This window comes from Telopea speciosissima, chromosome 6 (assembly GCF_018873765.1).
Source record: "Telopea speciosissima isolate NSW1024214 ecotype Mountain lineage chromosome 6, Tspe_v1, whole genome shotgun sequence".
NCBI classification, from domain to species: domain Eukaryota; kingdom Viridiplantae; phylum Streptophyta; class Magnoliopsida; order Proteales; family Proteaceae; genus Telopea; species Telopea speciosissima.
This window is the reverse complement of record NC_057921.1, coordinates 61,465,290-61,485,090: the sequence shown is the minus strand read 5'-3', so window position 1 is coordinate 61,485,090 and position 19,801 is coordinate 61,465,290. Positions and strand designations below refer to the sequence as shown.

The window sequence follows — 19,801 nt, the reverse complement described above, 5'->3', positions numbered from 1 at the left end:
ATCATCAAAACCATAATAGGTGATGTGTGGAATTTACCCCAACAATCTCCCCCTTTTTGATGATGACAAATAAATAATATCAAGTGATATAAAGAGATAATATGAAGACAATTTATGTTCAAAAGATAAACTACATAACAACTTTTTCTCCCCATTTCTCTCCCCCTTTGGCATTATCAAAAAGAGGGGATAAAGGAAAAATAAAACTTAATAAAATGTGGGTCCTCATTGTGTGTTGGGTCCGTCAATGTTGGTATCATACCTTTCTCTTGGTTTCCAAACCATTTAGTTACCATACCAATTTGGGTATGATTGGGGGTTCCAAGGTCTTTGGTTTTGGGGTACCTTATGTGAACCTTGGTTTTTGGGTGGTCTTTGCACATTTGGATGACTTCTCCAGTTTTGACCATTGTAAGGTCTTCTAGGACGGTGAAAAGATTGCTTCATATGATAGCATTCCCAAATAGTGTGTCCCTTCTTGTTGCAATTATTGTATACAACAATTTAAGGGGTATTTTGAGTCTTCCCTTTGGGATTGAGGTTCTTAACTTGAGGACTTTTCTTTCTTGAGTAGCATTCCTCAATTGAGTGTCCTTTCTTCCTACAGTAGTTACAAAACTTATTTTTCTTTGCTCCCTTGCTTGCTATCTTACTTGAACTTGGGTTTTGGGTTTGCTTTGAACTCATATTCACATTATAGCCTAGCCCTTTCTTGTTGAAAGGTGTTTTAGATGAAAATCCAAGTAAAATATCAAGATTATTTTTACCATTAGTAAAAGATTCTAAGTCTTTACACAATTTCTCTTTTTCTTCTTCTAAGTTAACTTGAGAAGTTAGAGTTGTGTTTTGGTCTTTGAGGGTATTTATCTCTTTTAAGAGATTCTTTTTAGTAGTAGCTAACTCCATGCTACTTTGGTTGAGGTCTTCAAAAGCTTCTTCTAATTCTAGCAAATCCTTATCCTTATGAGATGGAGAAGTGGGGGTTACCTCATTTTCACTTTCTTCATCTTCAATAACCACAAAAGCAAGGTTGATTTGCTCTTCTTCTTGAGATTCTTCGTCTTCCTCTTCTTCATCGCTTGAATCGAAGGAGTGTTCGGCTTTGTATACTTTATTGTATTTCTTTATCTTCGGACAATCTCCCCTAAAATGTCCTGGTTTCCTACACTCATAGCAAACAATGTCTTTTGAAGAAGAATCATTATTTTCTTTAAGAACATTTTTACCTTTTTGGTCTCTTGAGAGTCTTCTCTTGTTGAATGTGGCTTTGCCTTTGTTCTTCAGAAACTTTGAGAACTTCTTTGAGAGATATTCGATCTCGTTATCAGATAGTTCTTCATCATCACTTACTTCATGGAATGATTTGAACGCTACAACCTTCTTCTTCGGTTCTTTTGGTTCAACTTCCTTGGTGTCCAGTTTTAGTTCCATCTCGTGGGTTTGGAGTGATCCCAACAGCTCGTCTAGACTTAGCTTGTCGATGTCCTTCGATTCTTTTATTGCTGTAGTCTTGGGTCTCCATTCCTTTGAGAAAGATCTCAAGATCTTTCGAACGTTTTCACCATTGGAGTAGATTTTTCCTAATCCTTTCAGCTTGTTCACAATGTTAGTAAACCGAGTAAACATTGCATAGATATCTTCATCATTTTTCATTTTAAACAGTTCATACTCATTAACAAACATGTCAATTTTCGATTGCTTGACTTCAGAAGTACCTTCATAGGTAACAACAAGCTTATCGAACATCCCTTTAGCGGAGTCACACATGCATGTCATATTGTACTCCTTTTCTCCTAATGCACATTGAAGATAGCTTATAGCTACATAATTAAGTTGCATCTTAGTGTTTCAGTTGGGGTCCATTTTTCTTTGGGCTTATCTATGATATTTGGTCCATTTTCAATAACTTCTCATGCGTCAATGTTATTGGCGCACACGAAGTTCTTGAAGCGATTCTTCCAATAGGAGAATCCATCACCTTCAAAGAAAGGTGGTCTAGTGATAGTGTATCCCTCAATCTTACGATTGGCAGAGGATCCCATGGTCTTAAAACTCTTTGTTGGATTAAAATAATCACGGTCTTGAGCTCCCGCTCTGATACCAAATGTGAATTCACCTAGAGGGGGGGTGAATAGGTGAAGGTAGGGGAATTAAAAACTTATGCGGAAATAACTAAGTTACCAATGTAAAGACAAGCAATGAATAAATAAATCAAAGAGTGACACAAGAGATTTATAGTGGTTTGGCTAATACTTGCCTACGTCCACTCCTCTCACCTTAGAGAGAATTCCACTAAAACAAATCTTGAGTATGAGTAAGAGAACTCGTACAAATCTTGATTAAGAGCAAGAGAACTCAACTACTCTTGATTCCGAGCAAGAGGACTCAACCAATCTTGATTCCGAGCAAGAAGACTCAACTACTCTTGATTCCGAGCCAGAGGACTCAAACAACTTATACAAAGTGAAAATAAACACTAAGGGGTTTAGTATTACCTCAAACCTTAGTGAAAACCGTGCTACCTTTCAAACAGTGAAGCTTGAATGCAAATATGTATGAAGGGAGCTTAAGTGAGATTGAATGCCTTGGATTGGTGCTTGAAATCTCACTTGGGAGTGACTTGTTCTTGGAGGCTCTTGATTATGATTAATTGTATTTTTTAGAGCCTAAAACAAGTGTTTATTTATAGGCAAAGAGGCTTGAATTAATTTGGAATTTAGATTAGCATCGGATTCCACAAGCCATATATAATCCGGTATGCTGGATGTCAATCCAGTATGCCGGATCACCTAATTTCCTTTTAAAACAAAGGAATAACGGTCAAATGAGACTTAGAAGTACACTGATCCGGTATGCTGGATAGCCATCCGGTATGCCGGATCAGGGCAAACAGCAGACAAATAGGATCCGGTATGATGGATCCTTATCAAGCTTACTTAACCAAGCCACTGTGAGCATTTTCCTGAGATCAACAACTGATCCGGTATGCCGTTTCATGATCCGGTATGCTGGATCATAAAATTTCTGCTGACATAATTAAGTCCTTTATTGGACTTACTTGGGTTGATTCCATTGGACAAGTCCGGGCCAATTTCTTTGGTCTTAGTCCAAGTGAGAAGTGTCTAAAACAACCTCCAAGGGTCACACTACATGCATGCATGCGTGAGTGTGTGCATTACATATGGATTTTAACAAAAGAATTTACAACTTAGTACATTTCTAAGTATTCAAACTTCTTCAAGTCTTGAATTTTACTTCTTTACATGAGTATCTTCAAAGAGAGTTCCTCTCACTTGTCTTGATCTTTGACTTCAAAACTTGTTCTCCATTCTTTATGATTCTTTGATGTCTTGAAAGATTGGACAAGTTCAATTTGCTTTGAGCATCAATCTCTTGAACTGAGTGCTCCCCCTCACTTGATGCTCTGCTCTTATCTATGCATCTTTTAGAAAAGAGTTAGTACAACTAGCTTATTTATTATCATCAAAACCATAATGGGTGATGTGTGGAATTTACCCCTACATTGGCTATTCCTACATCTTTACCTATGATGCTTTACTGCGACAACAAATCTGCTATCAGTATTGCTCACAATCCGGTCCAGTATGATCGCTCAAAGCATGTGGAGATTGACCGCCATTTCATCAAAGAGAAGCTGGAACAGGGACTGATTTGTACTCTATTTGTCAAGTCTGGAGACCAGCTAGCTGATGTTTTTACTAAGGTTTAAGTAGTAAAGTGTTTATTCCTCTTGTGTGCACCAACTTGAGGGGGATTGTTGTAATATGGGGCATAAGGTTAGAATTATCCTTGGGGCTTATTTGGTGTTGACCTAGGTGCTCTATTTTCTTTGTACCTCATATCTCATTATTATAAATAAAGGTGGGCTGGTGTCTCATTGACACAAGTTACAATTCCCAAAACCATTGCATTTATTTCACCATCATTATCATCATCATCATCATCAATTTCAATGACAGTTTTCACTAGCACGGTTATGTCACGTTCACCGATCACTTCACTGGTATTGACTCATTTAAAAATCCAACATTGGGTCATTAGTTTTCATTTCTTTGTTCTGATCATTAATTTTATTGCTGTTTCCAGATATCTTTTGAGAAGAAGTGCACTGGAATTATTTATGGTTGACCGAACAAACTTCTTCTTTGATTTTGGGGTATAAATGTGTTTGGAACATGCAATCTCTCTCTCTCTCTCTCTTGCACACGTGGCTTATCCATATCATGGAATTTATTTTAAAGTAATTCACTGCCTATCCGGATTTTTGTTTCAGAGTACTGAGGGGCGGAAGAATGCTTATCGAGCTATTGTTCAAGCACGGCCTCCTTATTTGAACAATATTTATCTGGCAACACAGGTCTCTATCATTTAGCAACCTCAGTTGTGTGTATGTTTGGCCGTAGCCATTTTATTCTTATATGGCTGGTTCTGTGTATTTTTTATTGTTCAGAGGCCGGAACAACTTCTTAAAAGAACTCAGCTTATGGAGCGTTGGGCTAGGTGGGAGGTATGAAATTGAAGACTTTCAGATACCTCATAACTTACTGCATAAATTAATTATTGGTAGTGGTTTTCTCAGTTAGTTGCTGAGTGCTATGTTGCTAACTGGTATGAACCCAAACTATCTGCAGATTAGCAATTTTGAATATCTAATGCAACTCAACACACTGGCTGGGAGAAGCTATAATGACATCACTCAGGTGGATTTTCAGAATAATTGCATGTGGTAACCACTTGATTAAAACTGTTGCTGTATTTTGTGGCTAAGAATCTTTTTTCCCTTCCCCTTTCATTGCAGTATCCTGTTTTTCCATGGATTCTTGCTGATTACACATCCAAGACTTTGGATCTCTCAGATTCTTCTTCATTCCGAGACCTTTCAAAGGTTGCACATGTTGAATTTCATTGCTATCTGCTTGATTACTGAGAATTTTCCCTCTTCTGAATGGTGCTTACATGAAAATCCTATGCTTTCTACAGCCCATTGGTGCATTAAATGCTGACCGGTTAAAAAAATTTCAAGAGAGATACTCCAGCTTTGATGATCCAGTTATCCCCAAGTTCCATTATGGTTCACATTACTCAAGTGCTGGAACAGTAAGTTTTTGTCCTAATTAAATATTTAGAATATTTAGTGAATATAGTTGTAGAATTTAACTTATACAATTTGCAAGAGAAGAACAAGCATATGCCTCCAAGAAGCTGTTAAATTTTATTCTCTTTTATGATCTGTTATGAATGCATAGAGAGCCAGTAACAGCTCAACTTTCTCTACAAGAGCTTGTGTAACCCGGGCCAGTCTATGGCCTCTAGTGTACTTTGAGAACATCTATGATTGACAGTACGTGTTAAGCTGATGTCAATACCTGAAAGAAGATGAAGGTATGGTTTAAAGGTCTCTCTAAGCATGCTTGTTTATTTGAGAGCTAAAATAGGGATTCTACAAGAACTGTATTGTATGCTTCGATTGATAGAGGAAGAAAAGATATCCCAATTATAATTATCTGGAGAGTCCATATTTTTGCTCCTAAACTTTTTCAATGTTTCTAGCATTGGAGTTTGGACTTTCACTTTTCCATTTCTTGTGGTTGTTTATTGGTGGTTGGTATAACCTGACAGCTCATATCAATTTGTCATACCTACTGTAAATTAAATAATGTTTGTTCCCCAACTTACACTTGGGAGAGTAGTGATTAATTTTCCCTTATAACTTACAAATTTTTTGTGGTTTTATAGTAAAGGTGAGGGAAGTCCTATGTAATGTAGTTTCGTTTGTCAAAAAGATGCTGAAATCCTTTTCTAGAAATGCATTTGAACTTTGGCAAATACATGTCTATTCCTTTAGTACCTATAAACTGTCCCTGGCCTTGATTCTGTGAGATATGCTGCCAAGCCATATATTGCTTTAGGTGAAATATTTGAAAATGTGAACATCAAACACGTTCTTAGTTTTGGCTTCCCCGTGAATATTGAGAAAAGTACCTGGTTTTGTTTGCTACTCTTTTATCCATGACGTTATATTGTTGCAATTTTTACTGGGAATTTTTAATAGCAGGACTATTATTCCTCTTTTTTCTTGGTTGTACTTCATTTTTGAAAGCTATATGTAGCCCGAATTTGTTATATTATTTACCACATTAATATTGTTGTCTTTTGGGATCTCCCCCTCTCCTCTCTCCAGGCCTTCGGCTCATCTGTTTGAGGTCCCGCCTTTGTGTATTTGTGTTTTTCTTCTTTCCCTCTTCGAGGGCTGTTGTTGTCCTCCTCCTCTTTGGTAATGAATTCATTTATTCACCCAAAAAAAATAATAAATATATATATATTTTTTGCTTTTGTAACAAACTTTCTTAAATTACTGATAATTAAATATATTGCCATAGCCTTCAGTTGTGGAATGATCTTCAAGGGACATTTCCTTGATGATTTGTCACCCTTATACTTTATAATATGTTGTTTTATCTGCCACATGGCAGTTTCTGTTTGACATTCAACCTTTGTAGACATGTCAACATCATCAGTTAACACTGTTGACTATTGACTTTGGGCCCAATTGAACATCATCATATTTCGGAATTATACATTGAAAATTAGTTGAGACAGTCAACTCTGTTGAAGAAGAGGGACTATGGTGGGCTATAAAGTTCAAATAGACCACCAAATTTGACTGTAGCTTATCCACAAGCTCTTATCTGTCCAAAGGTCACGATGATCAAAGTGTCACTGCCATGTGGCAGAAATAGGTAACAGAGGTGAAATGCTTCCTTTTTCTTTCCTAGGTGTCGGTGAGTGTGCATCAGATAGACTACCTTAATATATCCAGCCAATCCACTTTACATGGATCCTATTTAATGAGTTCTTTTATTATCTCAGTACCATGTCCTATCGACCTTTTGCTAGGGCATCTCTTGTAAGCGACGCGCTGCATCGGCAGCCAGATGTGCTGACAAGTAGGCAATGGTTCTCATACAATGGACAAGTGAGAGTTAAGAAACCAGTCGAAAAGGATGGATTGCTGCAAGGTTTTAGTCTAGGAGAAAAGATTATTATAGGGGGTGATCTGAATGGACATGTTGGGAGAGATCATAGAGGATATGAAGGCGTACATGGAGGCTATGGTTCTGGAGAGATGAATGAGCAGGGGATCTCAGTTTTAGACTTTGTGGTGGCCTATGGCATTGTGAACACCTTTTTTGAAAAGAGAGAAGAGCATTTAGTTACCTCCAAAAGTAGGCATCATATCAGCCAAATAGATTTCTTCCTAACAAGAAGGTCCGACAGATGTTTTATAAGGACTATAAGGTTATACATAGGAGAGCCTAACCACTCAACATAGATTGGTGGTCCTAGATATTTGCCACACTACACAGAATCGCAAGATAGGGGAGCCTATTTGCCCTAAGATAAGGTGGTGGAGCTTAAAAGGAGATTTCTTGAATTCATTTATTGATAAAGTAGTCAAACAAAGAAAGTGGAACTTTGAGGGAGACACTACTACGATGTGGAATGAGATGACGACTTGTATTAGGAAGGTTGCTAGAGAGATACTAGGGGAATACCGAGATACTAGGGGAATGGGAAGGTATAAGTCATGTCCCTAGGGAGACTTGGTGGTGGGATGATGAGGTCCAAGTAGCCATAAAGACTAAAGCTATTTTTAGACATGGCAAAGTACTAAAGAGGTGGAGGATCTAAAAAGGTATAATTTTGCCAGAAACAAAGCTAAGAAGATTGTGGGGAAAGCAAGGGCGAAGAATTATGAAGATCTTTATAATAATCTGAACACAAAGGAAGGGTAAAAAGCTATCTATAAGATAGCTGAAATGAGAAAAAGGACAAGCTTCCTCGTAGCCTCAACACCTCAATGGTTTGTTGATTATGTTTGCAAACCTTAGGTCGAAGGTTCAAGGCTTGGGTGAGGAACGTTAGATAAATGGTAGAGTACTAATAAGGGACAAGTACATTATGGAGAGATGGAGAGAGTATTTCTACAGTCTACTTAATGAAGATTATTAATGTAATAGAGCCCCGAAAAGCTGCATTACTCACCTTGACACCATATGGCGTAGATATATATGGAAAATTAGGATGTTTGAAGTAAAAGAAGTTTTAAGAAAGATGAAAGTAGGCAGGGCCCCAAGCCTTAGGCCCAAATGGGGTCCCAATTTAAGTGTAGAAGAGCTTAGGAATTGTTGGGGAATTGCCCACTCAAGAATCTCATATTCCCAAGTTGTTCACAACTAGGTTTTGATGATAACAAACACTTGAATATATTTAACATGTATTTAAAGTCTTGTAGTTACTCATTAATGTAAGATAACGATCGAGACATCATTTCATTGGAGTAACAAGACTAGAAGAAGAATTAAGATCATGACTTATGAAGTCAAGACAAGATAAAAGGTTGAAGTCAAGACTCGCTCGAAGACTGAAGACAAAGCTTCAAAGATGCTCATGTGCACCTAGATTGTTTTAGAACACATGCACACACTTGCATTGCATACTTGCATACTTGTACGAGCATAGACCTAGATAGACTCTAGGAGATGCCCAAGGACCCTTGAAAAGGCCAAAAATGTGTCAAAAGACCATTGTTGTAAATGCCCTAAAGACCCGACCAAACCAGATCAAAACAGGCCTATTTTTTCACTAACCGGGCTGACCAGTATAGCAATCGGTCTGACCAGTTAGTGTTAGAAGACACTGGTTCTAACTGGATCCACTTTTGGCAACCGGTTGGCCCATGGTTGTCCAACGGCTCTTTCATCACCAGTCCAGTTGATTCATGAACAAGTCAATTGGTTGACACAAAATGTGACCGTTATTTGGCCATTGGAGATTCAATTTGCTCACACTTTATGGCTATAAATAGGCCCCTAAAGGATAAACTTTACACAATTTTTGAGGCATTCTATACTAATTTGAGAGCAATTGTTAAAGGTTTTTCTTGTCCTTTTGTTATCAACTTTGGAGTTGAGCGTTGTCTTTATAAGATCTAGTTGTTGAATCAACTCAACCATTAAAGGCTTGAATCATAGAGTTTGAATCTTCTAATCAAAGCAAGGTTTTAGGTCTCGATTTCAGCCCTTGTTTAGCCAGGCCACAAAACCAAGTTCTGCCTAGATGTCGACGAGATGGTGGAATTTTTTTTCCGTCTCAACTCGGTGGTGGTTTCGGTGGCCATATGACCAAGATCGGTCTTGAAATTTGACATCCACCCTATTTTAGGCCTTTTAAACACAATGGAAACATTAGTTTTTACAAATTCAAACCCAAAATGGTACTTTGACTTCAGACCCTGGGTTGGTAGTCTACGGAGTACGTGAGGTCTGTCCTAGGCTATTCCCCACAATATTTAGAACACATAATTAAAGTAGAGGTGTAAAAAAACTCAAATAAGCATTAGGAATTCAAAAAAAATCAAACCATAAGCCATTTAAGCATTAGGCATCATAATCATAATCATACATGATGATGGTTCGACACTTTGTTAATAATTGTTAGAAACTTGAAAAGAGAGATTAAACAAATACAACTGTACTTAAAACTGTTCTTGAGATTCAATGCAGCTCCCTCTCCTGATGTTGAAGCTTTAATCTTGAATCTCCAAGCTTTAATCTTCAGTTGAGGTGAAATTTGCAAAAAAAAGCACCAAAACCCTTACCTCCAAGTGTTTTTCCTTCACAGCAAAGCGAGAGAAGCAAGACAGAGGCGAGATTTCAAGTTGAGGTCGAAATCTCGTTGAGAGGGTGCCTTTTTATAGCTTGGTTTGGTCCCCCGAGTTGAATCGAGACCGAGATAAGTGCCGAGATCTCGACGAGATAGTCATTTTCTATATCGACACTGGTCTCGTCTTGAGACCTGGCAAAACCGAGATAATTTTGAGATCTCGCCGAGATCTTGTACCATGTATCAAAGAAGCTTTGAGTTAGCCTTTGTCATGTACATACACTCATTCTCACATCATTTTGCACAAGGAGTATTCTCCATATAGCTAATATCTTTTCTCACTTGTATTTGCATTTAAATCATAGTGTTGATAAGAGTTGATAGAACTCTTGATCAAACTAAATGTGCATCAACTTAGACCAGACTTAGGTGATTGCACGGATACTCTTACCCTTAAAATATTTTGTGCACGGATCCTCTTATCCTTAAAAGATTTTTTTGTAAAGGATTCTCTTGTCTTGTAATAAGATTTGTGTAAAGGTGTTGTTTCCCACCTACTGTACTGAAAGGAAACATCCAGTGGAATTCTCTCAAGTGTTGAGAGGAGTGGACATAGACTCTTGGAGTCGAACCACTATAAATCGTTCGTCTCTTGTGATTGCTTTTTCTTGTTAATTTTTAATTGTGTGATTTATTTTATAAAAAGGACCCAATCCACTAGATACAACCTATTCAGCCCCTCTAAGTTGTTTCATAGGAATTTGTGGTTTATTTTGGCTAACCAAGCTGTTTAACAAGATTATGAGCACAAAGAAAATGTCAGATGAATGAAGGAGAAGCATTGTGGTCCTGATTTACTAAAATAAGAGTGATATTTAGAGATGCAATAACTTTAGAGGCATAAAACTAATGAGTCATACGATGAAGTTATGGGAGACGGTTATTGAAACCAAGGTTCTAAAACTCGGGTCTCGGTGGCATCTCGGCCAAGCCAGAAACCGAGTCGAGCCGAGATCTCGGCGAGTTGTCGCATTTTTTTTTTTTTTTGACTCGGACCCCCAACTCGGTGGATTTTACACATATTTTGGGTCTGAAACTTGGTATCCAGCCTATTTCAGGCCATTTAAACACAATGGCATGCCCAGATTTCCCCAAAAAAACTCCAAATATGAGTTTCACTTTGGACCATAGGTTGGTAGGCAATGAGTCGTACTAAAACAACCTACTCTACATATAATTTAGTAAAACATAGCAAATTAGCACTTGAATCTCACTTCAAACAATGCAATCCACCCAAGATTTGAAAGAAAGAGGAAGAAAATTGAGGGAGAGAGCTGTTTTCCCCTTTGTTTAGAGAGCTATGGACAGAACTAGCAAGATTTCCGAGTTCTGTCTCTAAGCCTCTTTTAATAAAAGGGGCACATGGGTCAAATGGGCATTAAAATGGGTAAAAAAAGTGGGTTCTAACCCGATACCGAGATCTCGGCGAGATATTGAATTTTTAACACTAAAAAAAACTGGAAAATAAATTCAAAAAGTGAATCATTTGGCTGTACCGAGACGATACCGAGATCTCGAGATCTCGCAGAGAAAGTGTAGTTTTATAATGCGTATGGCATCTCGTCTCGAGATTTTTGAGAACCGAGAAACTCGCCGAGATCTCGCCGAGTCGAGACGAGTTTCAGAACTATGATTGAAACCCACCTGAGAAAGGAAACTATTATTTCAGAGAACCAACTTGGTTTTATGCCAGGAAGATCCAAGATGGAAGCTATTTTCTTACTCAGGAGACTCATGGAAAAATATAGAGAGGGCAAGAAGGATCTCCATATGGTCTTTATTGACCTAGAAAAAGCTTACACCAGAGTCCCTAAGGACTTAAGTGGACATAATTAAAGATATTTATGATGGTGTAGTGACTAATGTAAGAACTGTCAAGGTAGTGAATTCCCAATTACAATTGGGTTACATCAAGGATCATCTTTAAGCCCTTATTTGTTTGCGCTTATCATAGTTGATTAAGCCAGAGACATTCAAGATGAGGTTCCTTGGTGTATGCTTTTTTGCTAATGATATTGTTTTGGTGGATGAAACAAAAACAGGGATTAACGCCAAGTTGGAGTTATGGAGATCAACCAAGGAATCAAGATGTCTTAAATAAGTAGAGCAAAAACGGAATATATGGTGTTTAAGTTCAGCCACACTAGGATGGTTAATGAAGTGGTGAATATTGACGAGAGGGAGATTCCTCAAAGTGATTATTTTAGATATCTATGCTCAATCATAAATAAAGAAGGTGAAATAGAGGATGATATGAGGACGGACCTTGGCACGATGTTAAGGTTTCTCCTTTGTGACCAAGTGGTCCCGGGTTCGAGTCAGGAAACATTCTCTTTGTGAAAGCGGGGGTAAGGCTGCGTACATTATGACCCTCCCCAGACCCTGCAATGGCGGGAGCCTCATGCACTTAGTACACCCTTATATAGAGGATGATGTGGCCTAGAGGATTAAAATAGGATGGATGAAGTGGAGAGGTGCATCCAGAGTGTTGTGTGATCGATCTATCCCTTTAAAGTTTAAAGGAAAATTTTATAGGACTGTCATTCGAATTGCTGTGATGTATGATGCGGAATGTTAGGCAGTTAAGAAGCATCATGTAGATTAAGTGTAACGGCGATGAGGATATTGAGATGGATGTGTGGTAAGATTAGGAAGGATAAAGTAAGGAATGCCCATAATAGAGCTGATTTGGGAGTTGCTCCAATTCATGATAAGCTACGTGAGAGTCGTTTGAGGTGGCACCACCATGTTCGACGAAGGCCTTGGGATGCTCCAGTGCAGAGGAGTGATTTGATTCAGATTGAAGATCCTAAAAGAGTCGGGGGCAGGGCCTAAAATAACTATAGGAGAAGTTGTGAGAAAAGACATGCATAGCTTAGGCCTCGTATCATGTATGACTTCGAATAGAACTGATTGGAGAGAAATGATCCATGTGGCCGACCCCATTTAGTTAAGGCATTGTTGTTGTTGTTGTTGGTGGTGGTGGTGGTGACGTTAGGTCTGTGTTTTGTTTTGTTCTGATCTGTTCATTTCTTTTGGAGCATCTTCAAATATGTGATTTGAGGACCTTTTTATATTATGTGCAACTACAATATATTCTTTTAATAGTCTGAATCCATTTTTTTCTTGCTGATCCTGCCTCTTTGCACAGGTGTTGCATTATCTTGTCAGAGTTGAGCCATTTACTACTCTCTCAATTCAGCTTCAAGGTGGAAAATTTGATCATGCAGACAGAATGTTTTCTGATATAGCGGCTACTTGGAATAGTGTTCTTGAGGACATGAGTGATGTCAAGGAGTTGGTAAGAGTCAATTTTCTCGCACCACTTAAACTCCATTAACTTTTCTTTTCTCTTAACTTCTTGCGTTGGTTGCAAAACTTTTTTATTTGTTTCTGTATTTGACTCATCTTAGGTTCCAGAGTTGTTTTACCTCCCTGAGGCTCTGATCAATGTAAACTCCATTGATTTTGGTACAACACAACTGGGAGGAAAGCTAGGTATGTTACTTAATGATGCTTGGCACAAGGGGACTTAAACCTGCTGCATTCTTTCTGGAACTGCGGTAACAAAACTTGGCTTGCTGACCTCTTGATTCATGCTCATATTGCAGATTCTGTCCGACTTCCTCCTTGGGCCAAAACCCCTGTTGATTTCATTCATAAGCACCGGATGGCTCTTGAGAGTGAATATGTGTCTGCAAATTTGCATGAATGGATTGACCTGATATTTGGGTAGGTTAATTTTTTCTTCGGAAAGTTACTTTCAGGGGCAATTTTACCTTCATTTTGTTTCCTGTTTCACTTTGTTTATGCTTGTCCTGTTTATTTTTATGAATCGATACTTCCAGATATAAGCAACGAGGTAAAGAAGCTATATTGGCGAATAATGTGTTCTTCTACATAACCTATGAAGGGACAGTTGATATTGATAAAATTACAGACCCAGTAAGTCAACTCTTTTTATTCTGTGTTGTTCCTTAAATTTGAATTTTGAGTACTTATTTTTACTTCTTTAAATATTGTAATAGGTACAACAGCGTGCTACACAAGACCAGATTGCATACTTTGGCCAAACTCCATCCCAGCTTCTGTCTGTACCTCACTTGAAGAAGAAGCCTCTTGCTGAAGTTCTTCACTTGCAGGTACATCCTGATCTCAGTATGCTGGAAATCTATAGTTGTGACTAATGTTTATGTACTTTTATTAGGAGAATCCTTGTTTGAAGGACTAGTATCAACTGTGATGCGGTACATGTCCATACAACACCCATTTAACAACTTATGGACTGATTCAACTCAACAACCAAATATTAATTTTAGAAACTCAACTGTAAAATCCAATGAGTAGATTCACATTTATCTTTTAAATGAGAAATCATTGGATCATATTCAATCAGTTGAGACTTGATCTATTCACTCTATTCTGGTTGATTTCTAAGAGTGGAAGCTGTGTGATTCTTTTATGAAACCTCTAATTGCTGTATCAATATATGTCATGGAAGGTGGTAGTGGCACTAGAAGGGCCACTATACCTACCAGTGCCAAGGTTCAGATCTATCATCTATCACATGGCAGGTTGGGGGGGAGGAGGTGAAAATTTCACCCACTGGTAGGCCCCCCCTTCCCTGGATTTTGTTCCAAGTTTTGGTCCATATTGACTTCTGCAGCATTAATAAAGTTAGAAATATTGTTGAAGTACTTTCATCGAGCAATTTGGAACTGTTGCAAATATAAATATTACAAGGAAAAAGTGTGATGCAATGTAGGCCCAATGATTGAAATGGACCCTAAAACTTCATGTGGCCGATCTTAGGGGTACATCCAGTGGTTTGGGCTGGTCAAATCAGCCTATCACATGGCAGAAAACAGAGGTGTACAAGTTGCTAGGCCTAGCAACACGTGTAAAAGCTTTTTAGGTTTATCAATATACAGTACCCCTTCATATATATACCTCTGGAAATGAAATAATCCACAGATTTTTTACCTGTAAATACTAATTAAATATTATGTGGCTGTTGAGTGTTTCAACTTAGGCTGACTATCCTGAGGGTATAAAGGTAAAGGCCGAAATCATTGGCCAACCTTGCAATGGCATATGCACAGACACAATCAATGGGACACACAAGCCTTCTTTCGAGTATGGGTTTTGTCTCTCAAGAGAAATCAAATGGATTCAATTGGAATTCTCTGGCCAGACACTACCCAGAGAGAATACCAATTACTGATGGAAAGTCGGAGAATACTAATCTGAGAATCAGATTAAGTTAGGGTTCATAGGGAAACCCAGAAAGAATCTCTCTTAGTATATGGAATGAAAGCTGACTCTTCATATTGCCCCATATGGCTTAAATTGTCCTTTCTTAGCCATAGCCTAAGACATCCAATTACATTATAACAATTGGAATCTTAACCTTCTATGTTTATTTGCCTATTAGGTAAGGCAGGTCTCCTGAACTTTACAAACTAATAGGTAATGAAGAAAAAAGAAGCAAGAGATATTTGGCTGCAACTTGTGCTCCCGCATCATTTAGGCACGAATGCTTGGTTTGAGTCCAGGGAAGCAACCCTATCCTGTGACATAAAAGAGCTAAACCAGGCTAGAACTGTTCAGTTGATATGGCCTCATCTTTTATTAAACATTATGCTCTTCTCTGGTTCTTAAAGTTTCTCTCTATGGTACCCTTGAATAAAAAAATAGTATTTACTCAAGTCAATATGGAAGTATTCCATTCCCCTGTTGCTGTTGTTTCTATTTTATTCGCTATGCAGCGGGGAGAGAAGAAAGAAAATAAAATTTGACCTGTAATTCTAATTGCATGCAGACCATCTTTCGGAACCCAAGAGAGGTCAGATCGTATGTTGTTCCAAATCCAGAACGGTGCAATGTGCCTGCTGCTGCTATACAGGCATCATCCGACTCTGTCATTGTTGTTGATTTAAATGTTCCAGCTGCGCATGTTGCCCTACACAAGTGGCAGCCAAACACTCCTGATGGGCAGGGTACACCATTTCTTTTTCATCATGGGAAAGCTGTTGCAAGCTCCAGTGGTGGAGCATTTATGCGCATGTTCAAAGGGCCAGCTGGATCTGGTTTTGAAGAATGGCAGTTCCCCCAGGCGCAAGCATTTGCAGCATCAGAAATCACATCAGAAATTAGAAGCTCAGCTCTTGTTTCCATAACATGTGACAAAGAAATCATCACTGGTAGGTGGTAATTCATCTCTTCTTCTTCTCATTTATCCATCTTTTGTTTGTGACAAAATTTAAAGCTGTGGTGGACTAGTGTTGACAGCTGTTAAAATTTAGATAACTACATACTTTTTTTTTGGGCAATATTAATGGACTTCTATCTCAAACTTATATATGTCCTCATTGCATATGTTATTAGGTGGGCATGCGGACAACAGTATCAAGTTGATATCATCTGATGGAGCAAGAACCATCGAAACAGCCACAGGGCATTGTGCTCCTGTCACATGCCTTGCTCTGTCTGCTGATGGCAACTGCCTTGTGACTGGATCTCAAGATACGACAGTGATACTTTGGAGGGTGCATCGGGCTTCTGCATCGCATACGAGCAATATTTCAGAGCCTACGAGGTCATCTGGCTCACCCACTTCTTCTAGCAGTGGTAACCTAGCGAACATCTTGGCAGACAGTAGCCGGAGGCGGCGTATTGAAGGCCCAATGCATGTCCTCAGAGGTCATCTTAGGGAAATAATTTGCTGCGGTATCAATGCTGATCTGGGAATAGTTGCTTCATGCTCCAACTCTTCAGATGTGCTGCTCCATTCTATAGGGAAGGGTCGGTTGATCAGGAGGCTGGTGGGTGTGGAGGCACATGCTCTCTGCCTTTCATCTCAAGGTGTTATAATGACCTGGAACCAATCAGAGCATAGGATCAGCACTTTCACTGTCAATGGGAGTCCGATTGCCACAGCACAACTGTCTGTCCCTGGCAGCATCAGTTGCATGGAAGTCTCAGTTGATGGGGAACACGCGCTAATTGGGATTAATTCATGTTTGGATAATGATGGGGCCTACAATATCAGCAATGATTTGGAATCCAACGAGAATGAGGCCGAAGATATTGACCAAGGATCAAATTGCAAGATCCCTAACAACAGATTGATTGTTCCCGTGCCTTCAGTTTGTTTCCTGGATCTGCATTCACTGGAGGTACGAAATAAATAGTGAAAATAGAGGTCGCTTAGCATTTCTGTCTTCTTCATATTTCCCTTTTTAGGATGTTCAGTTTCTAACTAGCCAAAGATCCTGTACATTCTACCAGGTAATTCATACATTGAAGGTGGGAGAAGGACAGGATATTACTGCTATGGCTCTAAACATGGATGACACAAACCTTTTAGTGTCAACAACAAATAAACAGTTGATAGTCTTCACTGATCCAGCTGTAAGTTTTACTTACCATTCGTTTCTGCTTCTTGCTAGAGTTATTTTTGTAGATCCTCACCTTAATTAGCTACTTTCCTTTGCTTGCAGTTGAGCGTGAAAGTGGTGGATCAAATGCTTAAGCTAGGTTGGGAAGGTGATGGGCTCAGCCGTCTCATAAAATAAGGTTTCCACCCATTGAATTCCGATTTGGGTGAAGAAGGAATATTAGATCGCTCTGAAAATAGGGTCCCTCTAAGCTACTGCAGCAGCACATTCAGAACTTGAGCCAGATGTATAAATTTGTTTGGCAGCTAAGCTACTGCTTCGAGGAAGATGTAACATATGTATGCATCAAGTGGATCGGCTATATAGCTTTGACATATATGGCTTGTAATTAGAGAAGGGTTGGTTGACCACTTGTTTTTTGACTAAATTGAGGTGTAAGTTTGCTACGTTGTGAGATGATGTCTAGGCCTTTAGCTGTTCATGGAATGGATAGTTTCTGTTGTACCTCACCAATTTTCAAAATTTTAAATGAAAGTTACACTTTTTTTTCTTTTTTCTTTTTTTTTTGGGGGGGGGGGGGGGGGAGGGTGGGTTTGGTATGGGCTATTGAATTTGCTAATCCAATATACATTTTGCAAGTTTTCAAGGGAAAGTTGTTCTCAAGCTTGATTGTTATATACCCATTGTCGTAGGGCAATGTTCCCGTTTAGAAGACATTAGTGAAGTATACGGATGGTCAGATTCAATTCAAACGTAAGCTTCAATTTTTTCTAAAAAATATATTTGGGAGAGGAATTTTATAATTTTATATCTTATTTATATTAATAAAAACTAATCTTATATTATCAGATTCAAATTCATGTTGCATTCCTAAGGACCCAATCCAGTATAATCTCTGTTTCCCATAATTTTGGTAGTACAGTCCATGCATCTAAGATAGATGAAGAACTTAGAGGGCTTTCCCATGTTTCATGAGAAAATAAGCAAAAGTTCACATTGGTCATGGAAATCAAATTGAGAGTCTCGGGCATTTAGAAGAGCATTATGGGATTGATTTATAAAAATAAAGGTGATATTCAAAGTTGTAATAATTATAGAAGTATTAAACTCATGAATCATTCTATATTGTTAGAGTGAGCAATTGAAATGTGCCGAAGACAAGAAACTAATGTTTCGGATAACTAATTCAATTTTATACGAGGGAAATCAACCACGAAAGCTATTTATTTTCTTAGGAGATTAATGGAAAGGTTTAGAGCATATAAGAAAGATCTTCACTATATTGATATTTATAGAAAAAAAAGCCTATGATAGGGTTCCTAGAGACTTAATTTTAAAGAAGACAAAATATTTCGAGTAAATCACGTTTGCATAATTAAAGACATAAGTCATGATGTAGCGGTGACTAATGTAAGACTTGTGAGGAGATAGGGTATTGAATTCCCAATAACGATTGGATTATACCATGGTTCAGCACTAAACCCGTATTTGTTTTCAATAACCATTGATGAGTTGACAAGACATTCAGGATCAAATCCCTTTATGTATGCTTTTTACACATGATATTGGTTTGGCGGATGAAACAATTGTTGGGATAAATATAAAACTGGATTTGTGGAGATCAACCTTATAATCACAAGGTTTTAAGTACAAAAATAGAGTACTTGACGTGTAACTTTAATAACAATAGGACATAGAGTGAAGCGGCGAAAATTGATGATATGGAGTTACCACAAAGTGATAATTTTAGATATCTAGGATCAATCATCAATAAAGAAGGCGAAATAGAGGATGATATCATACAGAGAATTAAAACAAGGTGGATGAAATGAAGGAGTGCATCCGGAGTTTTGTGTGATTGACATATCCTTTAAAACTCAAACGAAAATTTTATAGAATGATTATACGACCAGCAAGGATGTATATAGTTGAAGGTCGGGCACTAAAGAAAAAACAATTACACGAACTTAATGTAATTCAAATAAGGATGTTGCGGTAGATGAGTAGTAAAACTAGAAATGATAAAATAAAGAATGAATAAATTAGAGCAAACCTTAGTGTTGACCCTATTCATGATAAGTTACACGTCTGAGGTGGCATGAACATGTGCAAGGGAGGATTTTGAATTCTCCAATACGAAGAAGTGATTTATTACAAATTGAAGGAGTTAAAAGAGTTAGGGTAGGCCCAAAAGAACCATATAAGAACACTAAATGGTGAAGGACATATATAGTTTATGATTGAAATCTTGTATGGCTTCAAATAGAACTGATTAAAGAAATAAAATTCATATAGCCGGACCCATTTAGTTGGGATAATCCAATTGCGTTGAGAGTAGTAGATTCACTATTTTTTAAAAGGGCAAAAGATCTCTGTCCAGGAGTGTGGCCTACACCAACACTCCCATGAGTATATCTCTCTCTTCCCCATATGAAAAGACACCTCTACCCCTTTGTTTTGAGGAGGAGAGAGAAACACATGAGAGTCTCCGGACAGAAAACTGCTTCCATTTTTTAAATTTCTATAAATGTTTCAAAGAAGATCCTTCACCTAAATCATTTCCTATCTTCTCAATGTTGGGGATACGTCATGTTTTTTTTGCCCTGGATCGACAGATACGTCATGTTCACATCTGTTCATACATCAATTTCTTC

General features: G+C 38.2%; 1 protein-coding gene across 1 annotated transcript in view; it reads left to right on the top strand.

Moving 5' to 3' along the window:
- The window catches only part of LOC122664067 (BEACH domain-containing protein C2), a 60,410-nt gene extending 42,711 nt beyond the window's left edge, over nt 1-17,699 (top strand). Inside the window, exons 18-32 of the mRNA XM_043859753.1 lie at nt 4,108-4,177; nt 4,295-4,378; nt 4,472-4,528; nt 4,653-4,721; nt 4,820-4,906; nt 5,002-5,118; nt 12,899-13,048; nt 13,161-13,245; nt 13,359-13,479; nt 13,596-13,692; nt 13,776-13,889; nt 15,569-15,950; nt 16,135-16,925; nt 17,038-17,160; nt 17,250-17,699. Of these exons, the coding sequence (XP_043715688.1) occupies nt 4,108-4,177; nt 4,295-4,378; nt 4,472-4,528; nt 4,653-4,721; nt 4,820-4,906; nt 5,002-5,118; nt 12,899-13,048; nt 13,161-13,245; nt 13,359-13,479; nt 13,596-13,692; nt 13,776-13,889; nt 15,569-15,950; nt 16,135-16,925; nt 17,038-17,160; nt 17,250-17,324 (2,422 nt within the window). The 3' untranslated portion in view covers nt 17,325-17,699. The remainder of the gene's footprint in view (nt 1-4,107; nt 4,178-4,294; nt 4,379-4,471; nt 4,529-4,652; nt 4,722-4,819; nt 4,907-5,001; nt 5,119-12,898; nt 13,049-13,160; nt 13,246-13,358; nt 13,480-13,595; nt 13,693-13,775; nt 13,890-15,568; nt 15,951-16,134; nt 16,926-17,037; nt 17,161-17,249) is intronic.
- The last annotated feature ends 2,102 nt before the right edge of the window (nt 17,700-19,801 follow it).